General features: G+C 39.7%; 1 protein-coding gene across 4 annotated transcripts in view; it reads left to right on the top strand.

Annotated features, from left to right (window-relative positions):
- Positions 1 to 25651, top strand: part of PPARGC1A (PPARG coactivator 1 alpha) — a 489413-nt gene that overhangs the window by 431364 nt on the left and 32398 nt on the right. For all 4 annotated transcript variants that reach the window (XM_054030668.1, XM_054030667.1, XM_054030670.1 and 1 more), the window contains 3 exons: positions 20693 to 20887; positions 22271 to 22393; positions 23258 to 23462. In XM_054030668.1, coding sequence (XP_053886643.1) covers positions 20693 to 20887; positions 22271 to 22393; positions 23258 to 23462 — 523 coding nt within the window. The remainder of the gene's footprint in view (positions 1 to 20692; positions 20888 to 22270; positions 22394 to 23257; positions 23463 to 25651) is intronic.

The following is a 25651-nucleotide window of genomic DNA, read 5'->3' as shown; positions in this document are numbered from 1 at the left end:
GTTTAATGTAGGATATTTTGTTTTCCACAATACCACTAACCTATTATAACTGTGTCAGGTGGAAGGGTTTGCTGAGAGCAAAGTTGTATAGGAAGAGATATTTGGTGTTGACTTCATACAGTGAATCCCTTAAATAAATAATTCATGCAAGCAACAGCTTTCCCTAGCGACTCTAATAATTACACATTAAAAATCCTTGACTAAAACCTTAGTTGTACAGAATATGAAGGGGAAACTTTCTGAACACCTACAACTCCAGTTGATGTCAGTGAGAGCTGTGAGTGCTCAGGGCCTGATTTTTGGCCTCTGGCTTCCAGTTGTGCATGTGCAGTTTTGTGGGTGCACAAATGCACGTATGTATTTTCTATGTACTAATGCCTGTGGTTTGTAAGTGACATATAACGATGGAACATGCAAGAGTTAGAATTTGCATGTACAGAACCCCACTGGGAACACTTGTGTATGCATCAGTGGAGGACAGGTGTAGGCCCCTCTGGAAATCAAGCCCTGTAGAGTGTATAGGAAATGGCTTTGAATACATTTTGTCTGCTGAAACTCAGACAAGAGCAGCCTTATTTCATAATGGGGATATTAATTTGCAGTTTGTGATAGGGATGAGCCTGTGTGGTTGTTGGTTTGGGTTTTTGCCACACCTCAGTCATTATGTTTTGGTTTTTAAAGCACAAAACCAAAAAGTTCCCCAGATTTTGGATTTTGTTTTGGATTGGCCTATCTGAATAGAGTTTTTGCTGTGAGGAACCCACATGCTAGCCTCACGTAGCTGCTTATTGATTTATGAAACCGCCATTGAGCTGTCTGAATGGATTATCACCATCACATGAAGACTAGAAAAGGCCAAATTTACCACCCTTATCTCATGGAATTTGATGTGGAGGGCTGAATCCCTGACAGACCTAGATCTGTGTGCTGAAAGGGAACACAAAGAACTTCCCACACCTGTTGACTTCTGTCTGCAGTAACAGCTGCTTCTTGAGGGTTCTCTGCAGACATTCATCATGTCCTTACACCAATATAGGGAGTGATGGACTGCTCAAATAAGGGTGAATGTGGCCTGTAGATCTCCCTTGTGTGCGGTCTACTTAATCTGAAAGTGGAGAGAATGTTTCCTGACTCATGGAATGATTTCTATGAAAAATACTGCTTACCAGCATCTGAAAGAGCTGTTTGATGGCATCCAGCTTCCCCAGTGAGCTATTAAGAGGACTTCCCTGACAGGATTCTGGGGTGTGCTAAAAACTACCCACAAATGGGCTGATCTCTGAGAAGGAAATAATTCACTCTCCTCCCAAGCTGCCCTCTGAGCCTCAAAAAGTGACAGACCTTTCACAAGCCAGCCACTGAGACAAGATAACTTACTTTGGTGAAGTGGTACTTACCACCATAATGGTGACGTTGGAGAAAACACTGGGAGCTGATTCAAGGCTGAACAATCAAGCGATGATTGAAAGTTCTCTTGACCCAGAGTGAAACACAGATATTTCTGATATAATGGGGTGATGGGTTAATAAATATTTTACATATATGGCTTCTAGGAAGTCTCTAGGTTACAATTCTGCTATGCTGCCAGTTTTCTCCATTGTTTATCCTTCATATGCACTTACTTTTAAATTAAACAAACACACATTTCACTGGGATAGCCTCAATTTCCATAGGTCCTATTTTGCCCATTCTGGTAGGCTGCCTATTCTTTGAAAGGTGAACTAGTGGGATATCTCACACAATCTTTGACTTGGTCATTTATTGTATAGAGAATTGTGAAAATAGTGCAACTTCCACCAGCTTTAGTAAACAGAAAGCTAAGTGCATGGCTGTAGACCATAGTAGACCTCTGACTGGAACTGCCTTGCAGGGCATTCCACTGCTCCTTTTGTAAGTCCCCAATTCCCTGTGGACTAAAGTGGCATGTGACTGGTAAGGACTGGAACACTGCATGGAAGAGGATCTACAATCCTTCAAAAGTTTCCTCTTTTTCTTCTTTAGACTTTGCTTAATTACCTCTCTCCCCTACAGGAGAAGGTGGAGGTGGGGGAAGTGTAGATGAACAAAAACCACTGTTTTCATTAGCAGGACGATTTGAGGAAAATGCTGCCAGTTTATCACCCCCATTATATCTGGAGAAAAACCAAAATTCATTGGTTTTCTGATGGGTGTGAAAATGTTCACAGATCTAACACCACAGAGCTTTCCATTTGCAAATCACATCCCTTTCTAACTAAAGGGTGTCAATCTGCTTTTGCTTGTACATGATTTTAGTATTGCCATCCCTTGTAATTTCTTTGCTGTTGATCCCGCTCTTGCATATAAAAGGTCAGTTCAAATGTCGCTGGAGACCAGACCTCCCATTTTCAGGAAGAAGTCTCTCAGTTGGAGAAGATAACATTTCAAAGTAGAGGGTAACATTACAAAACAGCTCCACTTCCTCTGGCGCAGTCTAGAGCTTCACAGATCAGCGCCCTATTATCTATGTTTTTCTGTAAATGCAATCTGAGACTGTCATTATCAGTCTCAGATAGGTGAACAACATCTGGGTGAAATAAACCTGTGCCAGTGATGGCCTGGAGGGGCTCTTGTTAGTTAATCATCCCTGCCTTGCCTTTGATTACTTAATTTGTGTGTTGAGCCATGGAGGAGCCCCCAAGAGCCTCTTGTTAAAATTCTGCCAACAGATGGATGATGGGAAGATAGGGATGATTTCTCTGCCTTGGATGGAGTTCATACTATCTTTTGATATTGCTAAATCTTACGTAATACTTAATTTGGGGTGGGATCTCTCTGTTAGAATATTGGCAGCACTTACTCTCTTGTGTATTTAGCCCTTAAAATCATCAGCAGTGACTCTGCTCCCTAAAAAATTCATATAGTTACTTAACATTATTTTCGGTTCTTTGTTAAGGTGCTCTTGTAGCTTGTCTGCCACTGCACTTGCTCGATTAAGATGTCAGAGCATACTCTTTTTTTTTCTTGAAGACATTATTATTTATTTTGTAGCAGTAGTGTCTAAGGGCCACCATCAGGGATCAGGGGCCCATTGTGTTGGGAAGTATATAAAAACATAAAATAGATGGTCCCTGCCCCATCCTGGACATGTTCTTGTGAGTAATGGGTTCTTCTATCAGTCCAAATGGTAGCATTCAGAAACGTTGCCATCTCAAGATCATTAGCGCCTAGTGGTAACACTAACATATCAGGAACTGGGAGACCCACTGTGTATACTGATGTGGCTTTCACCTGATTTTACCATATTTCCACTTACCTAATTATTGTAAAAATATATTATTTCCTCTAATTATTGTAATTTGTCATCCATCAATAGGATACTTAACTGTGTACCAGAACTCCTGTGTATTAGCCAGTTTTCTGACCAGAATGCATAAGGTTGTACACAAATCCATCCACACTTCTTGTCCCTTCCAGTTCTTGCTTTTGGGAGTGCGGTGATAGATAGCAATTCATTGTGTATCAGCGCTGCTGCTATGTGTACAGCAGATTTAAGAGTTTACATTAGGCCACAGTGCTATCTTCCACTTTTCCTAATTCTATCTCCTGGCAATCCCTCAGTTATACAGTTGGGGTGGCTGTCCCTGTCCCAAAAGGAATTTGTGTCAATTTCTGCAGGGACAAATCCTCCCTGCAGTAAATCGCTTTGCAATATTTGCTCAGACTGAATTTTGACAAAGACGTTCAGTCCACATACACCAAAAGAGATTTTTAAATGCGCTTGGAGGTAACTGGATGCTGCCTGTACCTGGCTGATAACTGAGTCTGTACATCTATGTAGTGTCATCCATGCCCTTTTTAATTTGTCTTTGAATGACAAATGCGTATCTTCACTGAGTCAGCAAAAGAGATGATATCCTGCAATAGCACTCCTGGCCCATCTATTGCTTTTGTAATGGGGACAACCAGTTGGGGAAAACTCAGGGCAAACCATCTTCCCTCCTCCACACCAAAAAGAAGAAATTTAAAAGCTAATGTAAACAAACAAGAAAAAAAACCCAACCGCTTCCATCCCTTGTCCAGAGCACCCCCAAGTTCTCAGTGTGTGACAGGAAATCTCTGATCAAGGATCATCTGTTGTTTCTTTAGAACCAGAATAGCCCCACTGGGTCCTGATACATTCCACCTTCAGAAAGGGTAATGCGACTAGATCTTTGTTGAAACTGATCAGTTTCACACTGCCGGTATTTGTCTAAACATTCAGTTTCAATCCTGATGGGCTGCCACCCTGTCAACCTGAATTTTGAGTGTGACTGACCTCAAAAAGCAAAAGCAAAATTCATCAGAAGCTACTACATTTCACAGAAAAGCCATGCACAAATCAGCCCGGATTTGCTTGAAAGGTTTGCAAACTTTTCAAGGAATGAGTTTTGCGTTTATAATCAGACCAGAAAACAGGGAAGTTTTGCATGGTTTCAGTTTTCACTGCAAGCACTTCACACAGCCCTAAAATGATACCGCTTTTAACTTTGTAACTGCTAAATGATAAGTCAGACCTTCCTCTTAAATGAGATCTTGGCAAAATAGCCCTGTGGTGGGGCAACATTCCTTCATAATAGTACGCTTGTTGACATTAGCAGAGGATTCATAGTGTGAATGGGAATGGAAAGAAACGATACAAAACCTTGCTGACTGCTAATTAAATGCTTGAACCCTCTCAGATTGTTTGGATGCAAAAACAAGCAAGCAAACAAACAAACAAAAACGCATCTTCTAGTGCCAAGCTTCTACATATCAAGAATTCTGGAAATAAATCCACCTGCTACTTTCTGAACACTAGGTGCAACCTCTGATATGTGTAAATAGCCTTTCTGATCTTATAACCAGAATGTCAGCAAATAATGAAGGACTGCAGCCACTTCACGAGATTTTCTTCCTTCTGGAGCCCAGTAACTGTAGTCTTACCATCAGCATGCAGGTAGCCTGACTGATATCTGACAAGCCTGTTAGTCCTTCAACCAGACTCCATAACTCTGAGCATCTTCCCAAATTGCATTCTGTGATTTGGTTAGATTATATCTTATCTTTAACCTTCTTGCATCCATAAACACACAGTATCTAGTCTATCTTTAGATACACCTTGCAAACAAAGAAAAACTACAGGACTCAATCGGCTGCCAGCATTAGTGGCATGATTCTTCACACTGATTCCTATTCACTTTATCTGATATCTCACAAATACCTTTGTGGAAGTCTTCCACTCCTGACCATGTCCCAAGGAAGTTCTTCATCGCTAATTTGTCTGTCCTCTCATAACTTCCAGGGTGACTTTTGCTGAGTGTAACACTTTATAAGGAGTAATGCATGATAGGCCACCATTCATCCCTCAGTTGTTCTTCAGATGCTGGACTATCAAGAGTCAATTTGTTAACCAAGCTGCTGGGGCTACTAACCAGCTAATATTTCATCTAGAAGTGTTAAAACTATCCCAGAATCAATAAAAAGCTAGTTGCTTTGCTGCTGATTAGCAAAAAGAAAAATTCAATATGAAGGTATCAAGAGGAATGAAAGGAGGAGTTGGCAGTAATGCAAGCATTATTTTCTGTCTCTGAAAGTGGCTGGTCTTGCAGTTGCTCCACATGAGACACAAGAGACAGAGCCCAAACCTGAAGTCATGGCAGAAGATGAGGCTACCATTGTTGTATTTATTTTTAGCATTCTGTGTTTTAAAGATTATCCTAATCCCAAAATAAAAGCTTTCCCTACTCAGTTTACAGTAATATGGGAACCTCTATGTGAAGCTTTTCTGCATGGATTTTCCACCCTCCATAAGTTTACCCGCTACCTACCTTTCTCTATCTCAAACCTCTGTTTTTGTGTATGAATGCTTGTCTTCCCAAAGTAAATTACATAAAAGGCTCATGGGAGGCCCCATTTAAACACCTTCTTCTTCCCTATGCCTCCAGAAAATGTCATTGTGTGAGGATACTCACCTATTTGCCTTTTTACTATAGCCTATTCCCCTGTGGGGTTTTAATATGTTAATTTCTGTAGTCGTATAGTAATGTCTTTGCTCACTTTTAAGACCATATATTACTTGGCCCCTACCTACATGCCTACCCTTTATTCTTCTCTGCCAGTAATGCCATCCCCAATGTTCATCTCTCATACAAATATTTCAGTGTCTCTGTTCATGCTACCCCCTGATGCATGAATTGCTCTCTCAACTGTGGAGTTGAGGGTCAACCCACTATCCTCTCCTCATTTAAGTCCCTCTGGCAAACTCACTTCTGCAAAGCCAACAATGGAATCAATACTATATATATATTCCACAATTTCCCTGAGCAATTTATTTCAGTACTTAACCACCCTGACCTCTCAGTGTTCTCTTTTCCAGACTAAACAAACCTAATTTTTTCAATCTTCCCTCATAGGGCATGTTTTCTAGGCCTTTAATCATTTGTGTTGCTCTTCTCTGGACTTTCTCCAATTTTTCTTCATCTTTCCTGAAATGTGGCGCCCAGAACTGGACAAAGTACTCTAGTTGAGGCCTAATTAGCGTGGAGTAGAGCAGAAGAATTACTTCTGGTGCCTTGCTTACAACACTCCTGCTAACACATCCCAGAATGATGTTTGCTTTTTTTGGAAGTGTTACACTGTTGACTCATATTTAGCTTGTGATCCACTATGACCCCCAGATCCCTTCCTAGGCAATCATTTCCCATTTTGTATGTGTGCAACTGATTGTTTATTCCCAAGTGGAATACTTTGCATTTGTCCTTATTGAATGTCATCCTATTTTATTCAGACAATTTCTCCAGTTTGTCCAGATCATTTTAAATTTTAATCCTAGCCTCCAAAGCACTTGCAACCCGTTTCAGCTTGGTATCATCTGCAAACTTTGTAAGTGTATTCTCAATGTCATTATCTAAATAATTGATGACAATATTTAACAGATGCAGAACTGATCCCTGCTAGATCCCTCTCGATATGCCCTTCCTTATTGAGTGTGAACCATTGATAACTACTCTCTGGGAATGGTTTTCCAACCAGTTATGCACCCACTTTATAGTAGCTCCATCTTGGTTGTATTTCCCTAGTTTGTTTATCAGAAGGTCATGTGAGAAGTATTTAAAGCCATACTAAAGTCAAGATATACCACATCTACCACTTCCCCCTTTTCCACAAGTTTTGTTACCCTGTAAAAAAAAGCTTTTAGGTTGGCTTGACATGATTTGTTCTTGACAAATCCATGCAGACTGTTATTTATCACCTTATTATTTTCTAGGTGTTTGCAAATTGATTTTTTAATTATTTGCTCCATTATTTTTCCGGGTACTGAAGTTAAGCTGACTGGTCTGTAATTCCCCAGGTTGTTCTTATTTTCCTTTTTATAGATGGGCATTATATTTGCCCTCTTCCAGTCCTTTGGAATCTCTCCAGTCTTACATGACTTCTCAAAGATAATCGCTAATGGCTCAGATAGCTCCTCAATCGTCTCCTTGAATATTCTAGGATGCATTTCATCAGGCCCTGCCAACTTGAAGACACCTAACGTGTTTAAGTAATTTTTAACTTGTTCTTTTCCTATTTTAGCCTCTGATCTTACCTCATTTTCAGTGACATTCACTAAGTTAGACATCCAGTCGCTACTAACCTTTTTGGTGAAACTGAAACAAAAAAGTCATTTAGCACTTCTGCCATTTCCACATTTTCTGTTACTGTTTTCCTCCACTCATTGAGTAAAGAGTAGGCCCTATCCTTGGTCTTCCTCTTGCTTCTAATGTATTTGTAGAATGTTTTCTTGTTACCCTTTACGTCTTTTTAAAATTTATTTTAGATAAAAATGTTAATAATACTATATAATAATGTAGATGGGTTAACGTTTCCCTATGTGATTGTGAAGAAAAGGCTTGAGAAATAGATTAATAAAATTGAATGCAAATGCAGGGCTTGCTCAGCAGCCTAGTGACAATGAACATGTTGTTTATTTGACAGAGGCAGTGAACTTAACTCCTGACTCACAAAGAAAAACTTGCTTCCCAAATGAAGATGTATGGATGGTTTTAATGACAGTTGCAAGACATGTGGCTATGTTATGCCGCTCTGCTTTAGCATATAAAGGCACTGCATGTATATCTTGTGAGGAATCTGTGATTTCCACCACTGCTTAAGAGCAAACACCTTTCTCACCCTTAAAGAAAAATTACATCTAAGGATGACCTCAACCAGCTCCACAGCAGTCGAACAAGTCATCTGGCCAAAGAGCCAGATATTGTTACCAGTATGAGAAGAATCTGTTCCTCAGCTTCATAGCTCTGGGTCCTGGTTTAGTCTTGTTCCGTATGCCGACCTCACTCAAGTGTTTTACATCTTTCAGTTATGTACATGTGTCGTACTTTGAAAATTGTAGTAAAACCAGCCTTACTGGAAAACCAGCTTTTCTGGAAAACATGCTAAAATACATGTCTGAATAAGGTTCCATTTGACAATGCAGTTTTTGGCAATCTCTCTAGTGCTGCCATTGTTTTCCAGCATTAAGTTCCAGGTGAAAAGGAGTGGATAGGAAATAGTTTAGAGGCATTTGTGCTGTTCTGAATCTTGGGCAGGTTCCTCATGCAGTGATACTAACAACAATAGAGCAGACTGTGTCCAGAGGTGCTGAGAGGTGAAACAACAATAGGGAATACTAGTCATGGTATTCCTGCTATTCTCTTCTTAATAATGCATGGCTGCATTTGTAATCATACTTTTCAGGCTTTTGCTAGTAGGTGTAAAATGAACATAAGGGCTGAGAATATCTGTGCTGTGCTTTGGAGGTGGGCCTTGCTATGGTATTTGGACTATGCATGATGGAGGTGCTTAGTGATCAGTGCAGAAAAGTGGCCAAGATTTTCAAAAGGGATTAGTGCTTTTGGGTGCCCAGCTTGAGCCACCTTCAGGGAGCCTGATTTTCAGAGGGCAGGTGCTTTATGAAACTCACCCCCTTTAAGGTATCTCAGTTTGAGCCCCCCCAAAATTAGAATCATAGAATCATAGAATGTCAGGGTTGGAAGGGACCTCAAGAGGTCATCTAGTCCAACCCCCTGCTCAAAGCAGGACCAATTCCCAACTAAATCATCCCAGCCAGGGCTTTGTCAAGCCGGGCCTTAAAAACCTCCAAGGAAGGAGACTCCACCACCTCCCTAGGTAACGCATTCCAGTGCTTCACCACCCTCCTAGTGAAATAGTGTTTCCTAATATCCAACCTAGACCTCCCCCACTGCAACTTGAGACCATTGCACCTTGTTCTGTAAAGTGCCACCACTGAGAACAGCCGAGCTCCATCCTCTTTGGAACCCCCCTTCAGGTAGTTGAAGGCTGATTGAGGCACCCAAAAGCACTAATCCCTTTTGAAAACCTTGGCCAGTGAGCTTAAAACAGTAAATTAAAGTACATTTTAATTTCTTTAAAAAATGTAATAAACCAGATTTTTGTTTTCCTGAGGGATGCATGGGAGGGTGAGGGAGTGGTAGGGGAATGGTATCTTTTGGTTTGCTCTTTGCTGCTGTGTATTGAACATTTATATTCCAAAGAGGTATTTCTACCTACCCTGAGTGTTTGGGAGGTCCAACAGCTCATTAGATGTTCACAATAGCATCATTGCTCAATAGGAAGGATTCATAGGCAAAGTACCCCCCAGGCTATATCTCTGAGAGAAAATGTGGCAAATAGAATCAGAAACTAATTAAACAGACAGCTAAAGCAAGCATAACTTTAAAAAGCTCTAAAACTACCAAAAATGGAAACCTATTCCAGTTATCTGCATTCACAGTGCAGAACAAGTTTGGTAGTATTTAAGATAATTCTCTAGTGCCTGCTATTTTTAGTCCAAGGGTAAGCTTCTGTAAGAGCCTTTCAGCGTTGCATCCCTTTAACCTGGCCTAACAAGCTAAGCCAATAAGCTGTCTGATTTCCGTCTTACATGAGGAAGAGAGATAGCTAAAACAAACCATTTGTGGTGAAAATGTTCAGCCTATCTTGTATTAAGAGCTTTTTTTGTATAGATTTTTCAAACATCCCAATATTAAGTGTTGCTTGTCAGAGACCAAAATGTCAAGCTTTGCTGTTTGGAAATTGTAGAAGCACAGATGCAAAAGAAGGATTTTATAGACCTACCCTAATGGAAATAAACATTGCTATGTTACCACTGGTGACACTGAATCTTTGCAGTTTGAGATATTGTTATCGATATATCTGAAAGAAAAGGGAATGTGTTCAGTTTTTCTTTAGGGAAAGAAAGGCAAACATAAGGGGTCTGAGTCTCTTCTCACTTACACCAGATCTGAACTGGTTTAAATCTACTGACTTCAGTGGAGTTACTTTTGGTTTATACTGTTGTAAGTGGGAGGAGACTCCAGCCTAAGATCATGGTAATTAATTGTAGGACATTGACTTCAGGACCTAGGCGCTCCTTCCTGCCAGAGCAGAAAGCAAGGACAATGCACCTTTAAAACACTCAGCTGATCATTCTACACTAACTTGCGGTAGGGTGGAGTGGGGGGTTGTGGTGCAAAACATCGTTGCAATATATTCAGTTACAAATATTTTTTTCTTCACCTGAAATGGTATGCTTTTTATTTTTGCATTGATTTGTCTTCCTTTGTCTTCCTCACTGAGTTTACAAAACATTATTTTATTGCTGCCTAAACATGAGTGAGTCCCAGCCACTCCCTCAGCAGCTGAATGTGCAAGAGTTGTTATGAGTATCCTGCCCTTTGTTTGAAATTTATAGTATTAGAGGTCATGCTGCTTTGGTTAATGTAGGAGCTTCAGCCTTCTTTCTCCCAGGTTTCACTTCAGTGGAGTTGTGCATGTGAGTAGGGGGCCCTAACTGAAGATGTTGTGCTGGATTATGAGGGCCTGCATGGGTGTCCAAAGTGTGGCTTGTAAGCTCCTGTAACCAGATGTTACCCCCACTTTGAAACAGAGATACAGTTAGCGGAAGGCACAAGTCTCAGTGTATAATACTCCATCTAGATACAAATTGAGGCCACCTGTTATCAACAAGATGGAGTGTGCCTCGTGACCAGTGGTTTGTAAGGATCACATCTCAATCCTAAATATGAAGGTGAATGCAATTTGCTCCATTTCTTGCAAATTAGGCTCATCCCTCAGGCTCTCCACTCTGTTACTTACTCATGTCGACTTAAGTGAGATTACTCCTAGAGAAAAATGCTACTAAGCATGAGTAGCCTATTAGATTATTGCCTAGAGTGAATATGAACTCACTAAGAATATAGGGTCAGATCCCCAGCTGCTATAAACTGGTGAAGCTCCATTAAAGCCAATGGAAAGTAACTGATTTACACCAACTGAGAATCTGATCCCTAATTCTATCTGATCCCTAATTCTGGAAAAAATTAAATAAAAGCCTATGGTACATTTATTTATTTATTTATTTATTTATTTGTATTATGGTTGCACCTGTGGACCCCAATCATAGATCAATATCCCATTGTGTTAGGCACCACACAAATATGTAACAAAAAGACAGCTCCTTCCTCAAGGAACTTAAAATCTAAAGTTATACAGTACAATATTTTAATGCAAGCCTTAGAGGTCGCAATCTTTGTTTTTAAAGAAGCAAACAGAAGAATTTCCCACTTCTCTTTCACCATCTCTCATGATATAGTGGCTTGATAAAAAATCAGTATCTCTCAGATCTCAGAAATAGGCAAATACAATCTCCGTTATGTCTTTCACGGTGAGTGGTGGTGGCCAGGAGCATAGCTTTAAAAGGCTATCAGAGAATGAGCAGTATATTTAATTTTGATTAAAAAATGTAAACTTTGAATGCAAGGAATGCAGCCCCTGTGTGATTCATAAGATGCACGGCAGCATTAATACTAAATAGCTCTGTCTCTGCTAGACTGGTGGGAGCAAACTAGCAAAGCATTTCACCTGTTATACTGAACCACGTTTAATCAACAGTGTCTGTAATGACTAATGAGCTTCAGTGTAACTTGAAATCAGAAACCAGCAGACTTACTCCAGAGAAACCCCTGTAACAGAGACCCCTTGCTGTGATTGCTATTTAAAATCTCTACCTCCAGTTTATGATTCCATTCACACACACACACAACTGCATTAAAAGAACATTAAAGTCATGGCACATGGTGACAAATCAAGGAAATATATAGTTAAGGGTATTATGAGGTGGCTGAGACAGCTAAGCCAATCAGATTGCTTGACTGGTTGAACATTCTGACACCTCTCTTTAGAGATGAGATGTTGGCTGACTGCACCATTCTGTTGCCACTTTTTGCAGTGAAGGGGTCATTTAAATATTGTGTAATGTTTATATTTTGATTTAATACAACTATATAAAATGAGCTGAAAATGGTAAAATGCATTTGTGCTTCATGCTACGTTAGTACCTGTACCTGACAGTATTACTTTTACTATTAGTGTCTTTACATTCTGAATTAGAGCTTCATTGTATGATCTTTTTTGGTTTCATTCAAGTGATGATGCCATCCATAAGGCAGGTACAAATAGAGGAAACTGTAGGCCCAACCAAAGCCCCTAAAGAGATTTGTAAAGGAAATGCACCATTTGAATAGGTGTCAAAAGACTTGCTCGTCCAAATTCCCTCTTCATACCTGAATGCAGCTCCCGTTAGTTACAAGTCTGTTTAACTTCACAAGGATTGTGCACACATATCTAAGGACAGAATTTGTCCCCCTGCCTATGATGTGTTTCCCTTGGTCATTTTTGGGTTTAGTCTTATGAAAACATTTTGTGTTGTGTCTGATTCAAGTCACTTAAAGCCAGCCCACGAATATAGAAAATGTGTGGTGTGTTGTCAGCCATCCAACTGGATCACAATAAAAATTGTTGTGTTAACAATATGCTGATCCATTCATGCTACAGGTTTAAGAGAAACCTAGATATGCTGGCTATTCCTGTGTGAGCAGGACTAAAATCTGTCTGTTTGAAATACCTGTTCAATAGGCCCGTTTGCATAAATTTGATGAAGCTGAACTCATTGACCAGTTAAAGCATTCTAAAAATTAGTTAATGAATAAAACACTTTACAAATGCTAATTTCTTGGGCAAATTAAATTGTTTTTTTAAACAGAAGGCATCAAATCAAAGTGTCTCTCACATTTTGATCTTTATAAAGACGCTAAAAGGCATTAGAAACCATTTTTAAATGCCTCTGACAACAAAAAAAGGCTCCACATATTTGAACCAAAGTTTAAAAAAAAATAAAACTTCCTCCTCGTCTGGGAACCCATGTATTGTGTGTAATTTCACCCCGAAAGGAATTTATTTTTATATAGAGTCGTAAATCTCCAGGAAGAGATGGGGGTTATGATGGAAGTCCTGACATAGCCTTAATTATTGTGAATATAGCAAATGTGACATGACAATAATGAGATGATTATATTGCAGAAGAAGGGTATATAATGCCACAATAGCACATTTTTATGGAGACGTCTGGCATTACCAACAAGAAGAAGGATTGGCATAGATTAAATGTGTGAAATAATCAATGTAAAATAGAGTGAAGCGGTGTTCTTTTCCCCTTAACATACTGCCTAACAGGCAGATATATGGAGCAAAGCACGTGTTGTGGGTGAGCATTTAAAAATTCCTTGCAACTGCACACACAGGCATGCACCAGATTTCAAATAAATAAAGAAATGTGAGCAAACAGACAGTGTTGGAGTATTTGGGCTGAAATGTTGTTGGCATTTTCAGCCTTAAACGAGTAAGGGGGAAGAGTCCCGCACACCTCTTAAATCTTATTACTGTCTTTATCCTTCCTCTTCGCTTCCCCCTTTTTTTCAGTTTAAGATCCTTGGGTCAGGGCTTATGGCTTTGAAGCACCTGGAACATTGTTAGGCACTCAGGACCACGTCACTCTTATGAATTACTGGCTGTGGATGGGGGGAGCCATGATGCTGTGGGGAAGGAAGCTTGCATGGTAGGCACCACATTCCTCCACAGAGGAAGTTGCTAAGTTGTAAGCATGGACGTTGGCCTGGATAACTTCAGATACTCTCCGTTAGAGTGAATACCCTTTTGCCTCTTGCAGTTTTAGATACTTCTCATAGGCCTGGCTATTCTCCGAGTTTCACCACCTTCATCGGCGTTCCCAAATTCTCTCAGCTGTGGTACCCCCTTGCTCAGCTCCCTCCCTCATCAACACCCCATGCTGACTCAGACCCCACTTCCTTCATTCACAGATTGACTATGCTGCATGCTACACTCACTCACATTAATACAGGCTGCCAGTCCCTCCTCTTAAATAAAGAAAACTCCCATCCGCTCCCTCTCCCCTTTCTTCTACCACTCCTGATTAGATTTATCTCCCTCCATCAGCCCCTGCCATTGTCTTCCATTCTCTCTCTGCCAAAGAGAGGTGGGCAGAGCCTTGTATTTGAATGGCAGGGCTCTCGTGCGCCACAAGGGGAGATGCTGCGAACATTCCTAGTTTCCGCTTGTATTGCAATTCCACGTTTCTGGCCATGGACTTCACAGAGCTTTTGCCATGAGAGGTCATAATGTAGCTCTTGCATGCTATATTTCTTGTCTCCGCAGAGCAGGAGATAGTTCCACTAGGGTCTCAGCACTGTGAAAATGCAGTTAATATGTTAATGATAAGATATCTGGTAATGCTTTTATAGTGTCAAGTTCTTTACAAGTTTAAACATCCCTCTGGTGAGCCCAGACCAGTACAAAACATAGGTAATGCATTTATTTAGTAATCAGCAAATTACCTTATGTAGTCAGTAAATGTTGAAGCCTGAACTGCTGATAAGATCATTTGCTTTCAGGTGTTTTCTCAATATTGTGCTCAGCATCGAGTATAAATTGAATAGAGTGACCTTTTGATACTGAGTCAAATTGACTGCATTTCCAAAGATTCTGTGGTTTCAATTACCATAAATTTTTGATATTGGGTCCACAGCCACTGCATTGGCTCCAGCATAACAATATCTTATCATTGGTCCTGTTAACACAGTCAGCAGAATTATAGCTTGTTCTCTGTGTTTTTGTTGTAGGTTTGTTGCGTCTTCTGTTTTGTTGTTTGGTTTTTTGTTGCTCAGAATCGAAGCTTACTGTCAGGGAGAGGAAAGATATTCAGTTTATACAAATGAAATCTAATCATTAAGTGGCTTGCAAAATATGAATGATTTTTGGTCAAAAGATGTAAAATGTGTCACAGGTTGCTAGCTGGGATCCTGAGTTTGTGAGATGGATAAGTCAATTAGTAGCTCCTCAGTTTGTTAGAAACTTAATTGTCAGTCTGTAATGGAAACTTCTGAACTGCAACAACTCATTAGAAGCAATAAAACGTGTCTTTTTGTAGAAGAATATTTAGAGGACTTGTTTAAAATGCCATATTTGTGTATAGTATAAAAGCTGAACTTTACACCTGGAAAGAAATTTCAGATTAAGGGGAAGTGAGGAAAGATCCTATCTGAATATAGCCTGTACCTGTGGTTTTCAGCTGACATCTGTTGCCTAAATAGGAGAGATTTGGTAATGCTTTTACAAATGCAGGTTCATTACAAATGTAAGCATTTCTCTGGTGAACTCCAGGCAGTACGGAATGAATATATGTATGCATAGCTAATACTTGACTACCTGATTGGCATGTGCACAAATCACAGGTTTTTTGCATACAACTTTGCTCTGAAAAATTACAGGCACAATTTAAGAGCTTGAGTGAAGATCCCTTTGAAAATATGTTACTTTCTCTTCAATTGTGCATAGCATTAAAGTGCTATAATGTCCTATAATGCGCTATATCTTCCTATCAGAAAGAAGAGAGGTTGGGAGAAGATACTAAAAATGGATGCAGGGATTATTTGGGAGGTTGCAGATGACATGCTGGCTGTATGAATATTTATTTATTTATTTATTTTTATTTATTTATTTAGTACTATTATTGTTGATTTGATAAATACTGCCACTCTGTTTGGCGCTGTTAGAGAAGAAATGAAAATGGTCCTTGTCCTGAGGAGTGTACAATTTAAAAGACAGAGGCGGAGAACATGATGCATTGAATAGCAGAAGTACTCTAAATGAGTACTAGATACCTCCTACACACCTCTGAGCAGAGGTGATGCATGGGGAGGGCATGCAGGGTCACATGTGTTGTTCCCCTCCCCCCCGATTTGCTGCTTGGCTTGTACAGTTGTGAAGATTAAGGGTAAATTTTTCAAAAACGCCTCAGAGATTCTCAGCAGGCAGATGCTATAGAAAAAAACATTTAATTATTATATTATTATTTAGTAATAGTGCTACTATACTCGTAATCTCTCAGGCCACCAAACAGCTGTAAGAAATGAGTTGATGTGTTGAAATGACAGTTCCCAGCGGCTCTAGGTTTGCTGCTACCTGATGCAAAGTATCCTTACTATGACACATTAGTTACTTGTTGGCAGTCTCATTATAGAGACCACAGACTCAGTGAGACAGGAGTCTGAGCTCCCCCTTTATTCCTGGAGATGGCTCTTCCAGGAGAGATACATCGGTGGTATGGTGCGGTTGCACTTTCTTCTTCCTGAAAAGAGGATCCTAGTCTCCACGGATGTCATCAGCAGTGATATCATCAGACTAAATTTAAAAACAGCTGCCATCGCCACCAACCCCACATCACAAGTCCCTAAATACACAGGGGGCCAGAGTCCCAGCTAGTGTAAATTGGTATCGCTCTATTGTAGTTGGTAACACTATGCAGATTTATACCACATGAGGATCTAGCCCATCATTTTAAAGATTTTTTTTTCCAGTGCTAATAGTAACTCCACCACATTGTCCTTTGGTTCTTTTTCTATCATAGTATGTGAGGCTTGATCTTATTGTAGTCAATAATAATCATACCTACCTCTTCTGTAGCACTTCTCTTCCATACACATCAAAGTGCTCCGACCTCAGAAACTAAAATCAGCTAATGAATGATGAGGGTGCCCCCAAGTTTTCTTCAGACTGATCATTTGGATGATGAGAAGGGGCTTGATTTTTGCCTACCTAGAGTCATATTGAAAGATTAAGGGCTTAATTGTGACATTAATCCACAGCCATGAGTTGGGAGCAGTGGGGAGTTGCAGTGCCCCAGCAGACAGTCCCAGAGTCAACTGGTGTAAATTGTCGTAATGTAACTATGGGGTGCAGCATGTACATATCTTTGTGGTTAAAATCTCTGCTCCCAACGTGCCTCTTTCCAGGGGAAGCATTAACCAAGGACAGTCTTTAACCCCAGAGGTGTGGAAGGACTGCCCCTGTGAGTGGCTGTTACACAGGTGGTGTAAGTTGGAAAAGACTCCATGCTTTTTGGCTCCCCCATTGTGATGCACACCTGTAGGGACCAGACATGTTCTAGTCCTAATCTGTTTTTATCAAATAATCTTTTAGCAAAACATCAAGCATGTGTGACAAAGTGGGAAAGCAGCACATAACTGTCCTGGTAGCAAATGCATTTAAAAAGTCACAGTAATCAGCAGGATCCAGTCATTCCAATGTGTTTTCACAAAGTCCCTATTTGCATATATTTGTAATCCCATACAAGGCATCCTCCCACTCCATCTTCCATGCAGATTTCCGTTCAGGTAATTCTTGGCAGTTATGAGCTTCTTATTTAGATGGAAGCCAGTACAAATTGAGTGTCACCATGTTTGGAATTTATGGGCACAATTCACTGAGCTGCTGAGTGCCTCCTGTGATGTACTGAACATCCTCAGTTCCCACTGACCTCAATGGGAGCTAGGGGCGCTCAGTGCCTTGCAGACAATACTGAATAACTCACAGGTTCAGGCTCTGTGAGATTAGAAGGCTGTATGCCCGTACGGAAAATGACCCTCATAAGTGGCAAGGCTAAAATGGTGGAATTTACTGCATTTAGCTGTTGCATAGCTTCTCCCTAGTGCTGTCAACACTAAGACTCAGACTGTGATAGTGAACCAGAGTTGCCACTTTAGTGATTATTACTCAACCGTTCGTCTGCTATACCATCTCACTCTCCCCAACTCCCCCCCAGCCCAGTTCCTGCTGTATCTAATAAATATATTTCTATATAAACAGTAATTTAGGACAATTAGGAGCAATAGCATAGTTAAAGCTCTTAAAGGTTATCTTGCAATGTCATTTTACTGACTAATGTGTTCCTGCTGCCATGTCGTTTGTGAACAGACATGTGTTAGCCAGCTAGTGTGCTTCATCTGTGGTGACTTTGATTTATTTGCTCTGTAAATTGGGACTGAAGCAATAATGGAAAGTGACATTAATTGTTTAACAGAGTCCTCTTTGTCACATCCTTTGCTTTCTCTAGGGTGTTTGATTGTTGAAACTTGTACAAAACTAATTGAAATTGCTATGATGAGGAGCAGTGTCCACTCAACTTTCTGTTCTTGAATGTCAGAGCACTTGAATGTCTGTTTAAAGCACAAACGCAAAGCAGCTAACAGCAAATATCAGGGTTTCTCCTAGCATTATATTATTGAAGGAGGCATTCCAGGTCAAAAATAGTAACACTTAGGGCTCTGCTATGGGTTTGGTAGGCTGTTGTGCACAGAGGGGAGGTGGGAAGTGGGTGGAGGTGCACCATACCAGCGAAATTTCCAGGCATTTTCCTTGCAGAGCTAGTGGTCAACTGGGCAGAATGCCTCTGGGGTCGCTTGGGGCAATGTGCTTAGGAGTGCCTTCTTTTCGGACTTTAAACATGTAGTCTGCCTCCTACAGAATGTAATATATGTCTGCTATAAATTTCTATTGGTAGATTTAAATATTCAATTAAAAGGGTATTATTCTATTAGGTTGCATAGAGTTGTTATGGAAAAAGGCTGCCTTATATACCAGAATTTGGACTTTAATTTTGCTTGTTTATTTTAACAATGCAACTGAGACAACCCAAGTTAGAGAAAGATTCTCTTAAAAAAATTGGCTTCCATCTTTTCTCCCCACCCCCTTCACCTCAAAACACAACTGTGATAAACTGGTGAATTATGCTTATAGTTCTTCCCATGATTCTGCTGTTTTGCTCAAGATGTGATCATTTATATTATTATGCTGGGAATCACTAAATGGCACTGTTAAACATAGATTTGCAAGTTTTTTCTCAGAGTGGGAGCATTATTCAGTCTTTGAATAAACACTTGTCTTGTTAGTTTTGTGATATCGTTCTTTCTGAGGAGCAGTTGCAAGCAATAAGAGAGTTTTCTCACTGCTTTAATCTTCCTAACTAGAGTAGAGTCTTATGTCAGATCTGCTCTCTCAAAACTGGTATTTTGGCTAAGCTTCCTGAAAGAGGGAATTGCCTCAGTGCTGTTTGACCACCTCTGTTCAAGGACTGGTGCATTTAGTGTGAATAAAAAGTTACATTAAGAAAATATCTAGACTCCACATCACTGATTTCTCTTCCAACACTTAACTGGCACAAACCAGTGTTTGCTAGTAGGGCTGAGGCTGAGGGATGACAATATTTTGTTGTTAGATGATTCAATTTACACTCTGTATAGAGAAACATATTTTTAAGGTCTCGTTGGTATTTTATCTTGCAATCTTTGTCCATTCCTTGATCTTCTAAACTGTGAGAACTTTAAAAAATGTTTCATCAAATTTCTCTGACAAGGTGTATGTTGGGGGCTTGCCCAACTTACATTAATGTCAGTGGATAGATTACATTCAATGAGATTTGGATTAGGCCTCTGAAGTCAATGGGAGTCTTTTCATTGGCTTTAATGGAAGTGAGATCAGAGTCCAAATAATAAATAATTGATATGACAAACATCCCTAAAATTAATATATAAAGTTTTTATTTGCTGGGAAACCTTGTTTTCCAAATATACTATTCTATAGGTAGATAGATAGATAACTGAGAATGTATTGCATTAAAATATAAGGAAATTAAATTTATTTGATTTGACACAAACAAGTCCTGTTACAGAAATAAGATATCTTAATATAAATTCACATTACCGCCACATCTGATGATGAATTAATCTACTTTTTATAATTGCAGACTGAATTACATAAACGTATACAATAGTCTCATTGAGCACTCAAACTACATCACTGAGAAGGACAACTTCAAAGGCCACCTGCATAATACATTTATTTTAAAAGAACCCAAAGAGTCTATCAATAATGTGAGCGCTGATTGAGAACAGAAACTTGAATATTTGTTTTTGGACCAAGAATTTTTAGAAGGAGGTGAGGGGTGACACAAGATTGCATACACGATCAAGACTTGCCTAATTTCTCAACTAATACATTTTGGTGTTCTGATTAGCTGTCTTATTCTGTGACTCTTGTAATTTTGTCAGGTCAATTAACTGGAGTTCAGTGCTAGACAGAGAGAAAGAAAGAGACAGCCTGGGCACTGTTAGCTTCATTAGATGTCAGTAGCTTAGGTGCATTCTGTAATACAATCTGTGCATGATAATTTAACCATAGTTGTTAACATTGAATTTTAAAAAAATCATCTAAGGAAGAAAGTAAATTGGAACAATACACTGCAATTGCAAACAGATTTCTCCAGCCAAATGCGGAAATGGATAATTTCATTGCCAAAAATTACGTTTTATGAAACTCAATTGCAGGTTGCTAGTGTAAAGACAAGTTTTAGACAAAGTTTTTACTTTTCATATAGAGATTCACCATTTTATTTCTCCTGTCTCTCTTACATCTCTCTCTCTCTCTTGCTCTCTCTCTCTTTTTTTTTTTTTTTGTCATACAGAAGATAGATGAAGAGAATGAAGCAAACTTGCTAGCAGTTCTCACTGAGACACTGGACAGTATCCCTGTGGATGAGGATGGATTGCCTTCATTTGATGCACTGACAGATGGAGATGTGACCAATGAAAATGATGCTAGCCCTTCACCAATGCCCGACGGCACCCCTCCGACTCAGGAGGCAGAAGAGCCGTCTCTAGTAAGAACCCTTCCTACTGTTTAACAGGAATTGGATGTGCCTCTGGCTACCCGCTGCATGGGTATGATGTAGTCACAGTAAGGTTTGGACTTTTCATTTAGACTGAAACCAAAGGCAAATCAAGTCAAATACTAAAACTTGCAGAGGGGAGATGGGGGCAAATCTTAAATATTAAGAACTTCTGTTGAAAAAATGTGTTGAAGAGAGAGGTTTTAATTTGAGATTCTTGTTCTAGAGACTGACACTTTTGGTTATCATTGCATTCACATCAGTAACAGTAATGTTTTTAATTCACATTTCCTTTCTTGGGGCTCTGTTTGTATGTATAGACTTCACTTCTGATCATGTGTAAAGAGATCCCCGTTAATGCTGGCTGGATTTGACACTAGCTGACATGCCTTTAACAATGACTTGACCAGTAAGCACCAGCATAATGTTAATAGGGGTGGGGTGTCAAAGGGAGATTCTCTGTCTGTAGCTTTTCTTCCCTTCTGCAAACAGTAGCATCACATCCACTTCCCAAGCATCCTGCTGTTGTGCAAGTTGCATAACCTCACAGATAGTCAATTTTTAATATATCTCACTCTAAGGGTACGTCTGCGCTGCATTTGGAGGTGTGACTGCAGCACAGGTTGGCATAGCCATGCTAGCTATTTAGCTAGCACGGCTAATAATAGCAGTGAAGTTGCATCAGCTTGGGCTTCAGTGTGAGCAAGCAATGCGAGTATGTTTCTAGGACCCCCAGTGCCCTGGTACAGCCTGAGATGAAGTCCATGCTGCCATGACTTCATTGCTATTTTTAGCCATACTAACTAGATTAAAGCAATCATGGGTCTGCTTCAGTGTGGACATCTCCTTCTGAACCCAAAGTCAATGGACTTGTAGTGCAAACCCATTACTTTTGCTTTACAAAAGCAGTTTTGAGTCCTGACTCCTGATCTTGCTTTCATTGAAGTCATTTTATTATTGGCTGCTGTAGGAGCAGGATCGGGACCTTAATTTTAATATTTCACATGTCTGTTAAGGTGACTTTTCTTCTGGATAGAACATAAATGTTCTACTGTTGGCATGGTTCACTGAGGAGATTCTCTTTTGCCTTGCCTTGCCTTGCAGAAAACCAAGGCAGTCGTAATTTCTTCCTGCAGTGCAGTGTACTGTAGTACAGGAAGAGGAAATACGCCAGCAAGCATCAGAGAAAAATCAACCCTTTTTTGCCCTGAGGATTATAGAGGACTTTGTTCTGTGTTAGTGTACTCTGCTTGAAGAGATTGATGTAACTAATTTTAAGTAACTGTGCAAAATAAGATAAGTTATTTTAATCCTTGCAGATGCATAACTTTTCTCTCCCCAACCCACCCTCCTTCTTCCCTGATGTGTTTGTAGCTTAAGAAGCTCTTGCTGGCTCCAGCCAACATTCAGCTAAATTACAATGAATGCAGTGGTCTCAGCACACAAAACCATGCAAACACTAATCACAGGATCAGAACAAGCCCTGTGGTTGTTAAGGTACAAACTTAATCTTTGTAATAAGGCAAAAAAAGTAACAAAGACTTTTATGCTTTCAGCAACTGAGTAAGCAGTAGATCTATATGTACAGTATTAATCTGCCCAGCATCCTGCAACTGCTTCAGAAATTGTGAACAGATTATAGTTTGGGTTCCAAAAAATCACTCGAGCTCCTTTATGCTGTGAATAGTTCATTTATGCCTTCTCTCTTGGCATTAAGAGGTAGTCCCACCGTCTGTCACTCTTTGCCCACTTTATTGATATACAGAATAGTAGGGGGCGCAATAAAATTTGCTGATGGGCTGATGTTGTTTATGAATGACTCCAAGATGCAGTACTGCCATTTTACCAGCTGTCTAACCTAAGAAAGATTGCACTGGAATCTCGGCAAAAGGTCTGTCTCAGCCATTAATTGGGTAGAATGCTGGGCAATAACATAATTCCGTTAGCAGGCTGTATTAAACAATGTTTGTCTTGCCATTCACTGTAACTGAAAACGGAGCATTTAGGGGTACTTAAGAGAGTTGTGAATACTGGGCTCAAGCAAATTAAGGTTTAAACCAGTTTATTTTTTTGTTCACAGTAAAGGTGCTGTAGGGTCTTGTTAGTTACATGTTGCTGAGTAGGAACATTGAAACGTAGGAGAAATGAAATAAAAAGCTGCATAAATGTAATTTAGGAATTTTAAATGTAATTTTCTTTCCTTGTTCTGCAAACAATTATTCACAGCTCATAGATCTAGTGCACTTAGATTGAACAGTTCATTGAAAATCTCATCTCTTCAGAAAACCTATATCTATTCTGATAAGGTTCAGTTCACTAATTTTAGCTTTTTTTTTATTATTATTATGCCTTGTTTTTAAGACCGAGAATTCATGGAGCAATAAACCGAAGAGCATTTGTCAACAGCAAAAGCCACAAAGACGTCCCTGCTCTGAGCTTCTCAAGTATCTGACTACAAATGATGACCCTCCTCAGACCAAACCAACAGAGACCAGGAACAGCAGCAAAGACAAATGCATCTCCAAAAAGAAGCCCCATCTGCAGTCTCAGGCACATCATTTGCAAGGTAGGCTTGGGACCCAAGAACGTAATTTTGGCAATAATGTTAATGGCAGGAAGCTGAAATGCAATGACAGTGAAAACACTAAAACCCAGTACTTCCGCTATTCTTTGCATTGGTATCTGTGTGCTGTAAATTCAGAAGCTGTTCAGCATAGAGGGAATTAACAGTCAGTACAATGAAGTTAGTTAAACGTAGCCTTTTTAATATAGACAATTTAAATCACAATCCCCTTAGAAAAGGAACCTGAAAATTTTAACCAATTTACAAACAATTAACAGACACTGAACCATCCACAGAGGTTTAATCATAGAGTTCTGTATCTCTAAGAAGTACTTATACATCTGAAGAAGCTGGGCAAGCCAGTTCATTAATGCGCTTCTTTCTTTTTGCCAGTGTAAAAATGAAGGCATTGTTAACTTGCCACATGTGCCTTAAGAGACAATAAATAGTGCTCTTGCAGCTACTGAATAGGCAGTAAATGTGTCATTCCTGTTACAGTGAGAATGCCAGTTTATATTTTTATTTTGTAAATAGTTGAAGGTTTAGAAACCAGCCTGACCCTTCTCTCTCTCTCTCTTCTTCTTAAATTTCTTTATGGCCAAAACGAAACATCTGTGTTGACTTTTAGCATCCTCCCATGTACAAAGAGCTTGGCTGGTGCTGTAAGTAGCTTCTGTGGCAGAGATACAAGAACTTAAAGACGCTCCCCTGGCAGACATTTTCTATTCTCTTCTCTCTCCCTCCTCCCCTCAGCTAGGATAAAGAAAAACTCTATAAGCTTATGGGCCCAAAGGGAGCTTATTTAAAGTTACTGTTATTTTAAAATACACATACTTATGTACTGGCGGTGCTTCCAAGAGAGCAAGGTTCTGATCTCAGTTATATCCATGCAAATCCAGAATAACTTCATTGAAGTGAGTGGCATTTACCCTGGTGTAGCTGAGATCAGAATTTGACCCGAAGGTTGCTACTCTGATTTGTTAGAGCAGGAATAGAAATATTTTAAAGTGTCAGTTCTAAACATACACATCTTATTTTTGTTTTGTTTGCCCCCATTTTCCTGCCCGTTACTCCATCCCTCCTCTCAAACCTCATTTTGACCCCTGATTAATACAGCTATGTTTAAATCTTCTCTCCCTCACCCCTTTTAATCTTCTCCCAGCTGTAGATTCTGACCTTGGTAGTGTGGTATTGCCCATTTCGGTTCAAATTCATGTAAACAAGAGGCTGCTTAATGCCAAGTGACACTCCTTTCTGCTGGTTTTAGCAGACTGCTTCAGAGCACAACCAGACTGGATTGTTCAGGGATGATATGGGTCTCTCTGCTGAAACTGTGCCGAAACAACTTGATAAATTCAGATGAGTTTGGGCTAAAGGTGAACAGGAGGATTAATACTCCCCAGTATGTCTGTATCTGTCTCTTGTCTTTTACTTACATTACAAGCTCTTTGGAGCAGGGTCTGCATTTGTTCAGCACCTAGCATAGTGGGGTCCTGGTCCATGTGTTGGGCTCCTAGGCACTACAGTAATACAAATAATAAATAAATAATATAAAAGTCCTTACAAAGAACTGTACTTATGGGAGTTTAAACAGTTTGATTGTTGGCTGTGGCTTTAGTAACATTACAATATTGTCAATATTATTTTCTTGAGTTCCTGCAGTTTAGTCTCCAGTCCCCCAAACATGTAATTTTTCATCAAATATTGCTCTAGCACACCAGAGCATGGCAATTAATATCAGTGGTCCTGCATAGGTGCGGCTGAGAGCAAAATTAAGCCCTGAAACAAAAATGGTCAAAATTGGGCAAAGTTACGCTCCTAAATCTTTATTCAGGTGCCTAAATGTGAACTTGGAAATGTAATTTTAGGCACTCATTTTTTGGAAGTCTCATCTCTTATCTTTCAAAACCAAGAACATATATATAGTACAAATACAAGAGGTGTGTGAAACTTTCAACTTGAACAACAAATGCACTTGAAATCAGCCTTGCAAATTCAACCCACATTCCCAAATCAGCAGTAGTTTGCTTAAATATTTAATCAAAGCTGGATAATGCCTTTTTGCTCCTTCCATAAATATGAGCTTGCTATTTTATTTCAAGTTCCATTTATGTTGATTGGGAAAACTCACTCAGGGTGAGACAAATGGCATTTTCCTTTAGGGTCACTATCCCAAATTCTTTGTGAACCCA

This window comes from Malaclemys terrapin, chromosome 5, assembly GCF_027887155.1.
Source record: "Malaclemys terrapin pileata isolate rMalTer1 chromosome 5, rMalTer1.hap1, whole genome shotgun sequence".
In the NCBI taxonomy this organism is placed as follows: domain Eukaryota; kingdom Metazoa; phylum Chordata; order Testudines; family Emydidae; genus Malaclemys; species Malaclemys terrapin.
Note: the sequence above shows the minus strand (reverse complement) of the source record. Positions and strands in the feature narration are given on the sequence as shown.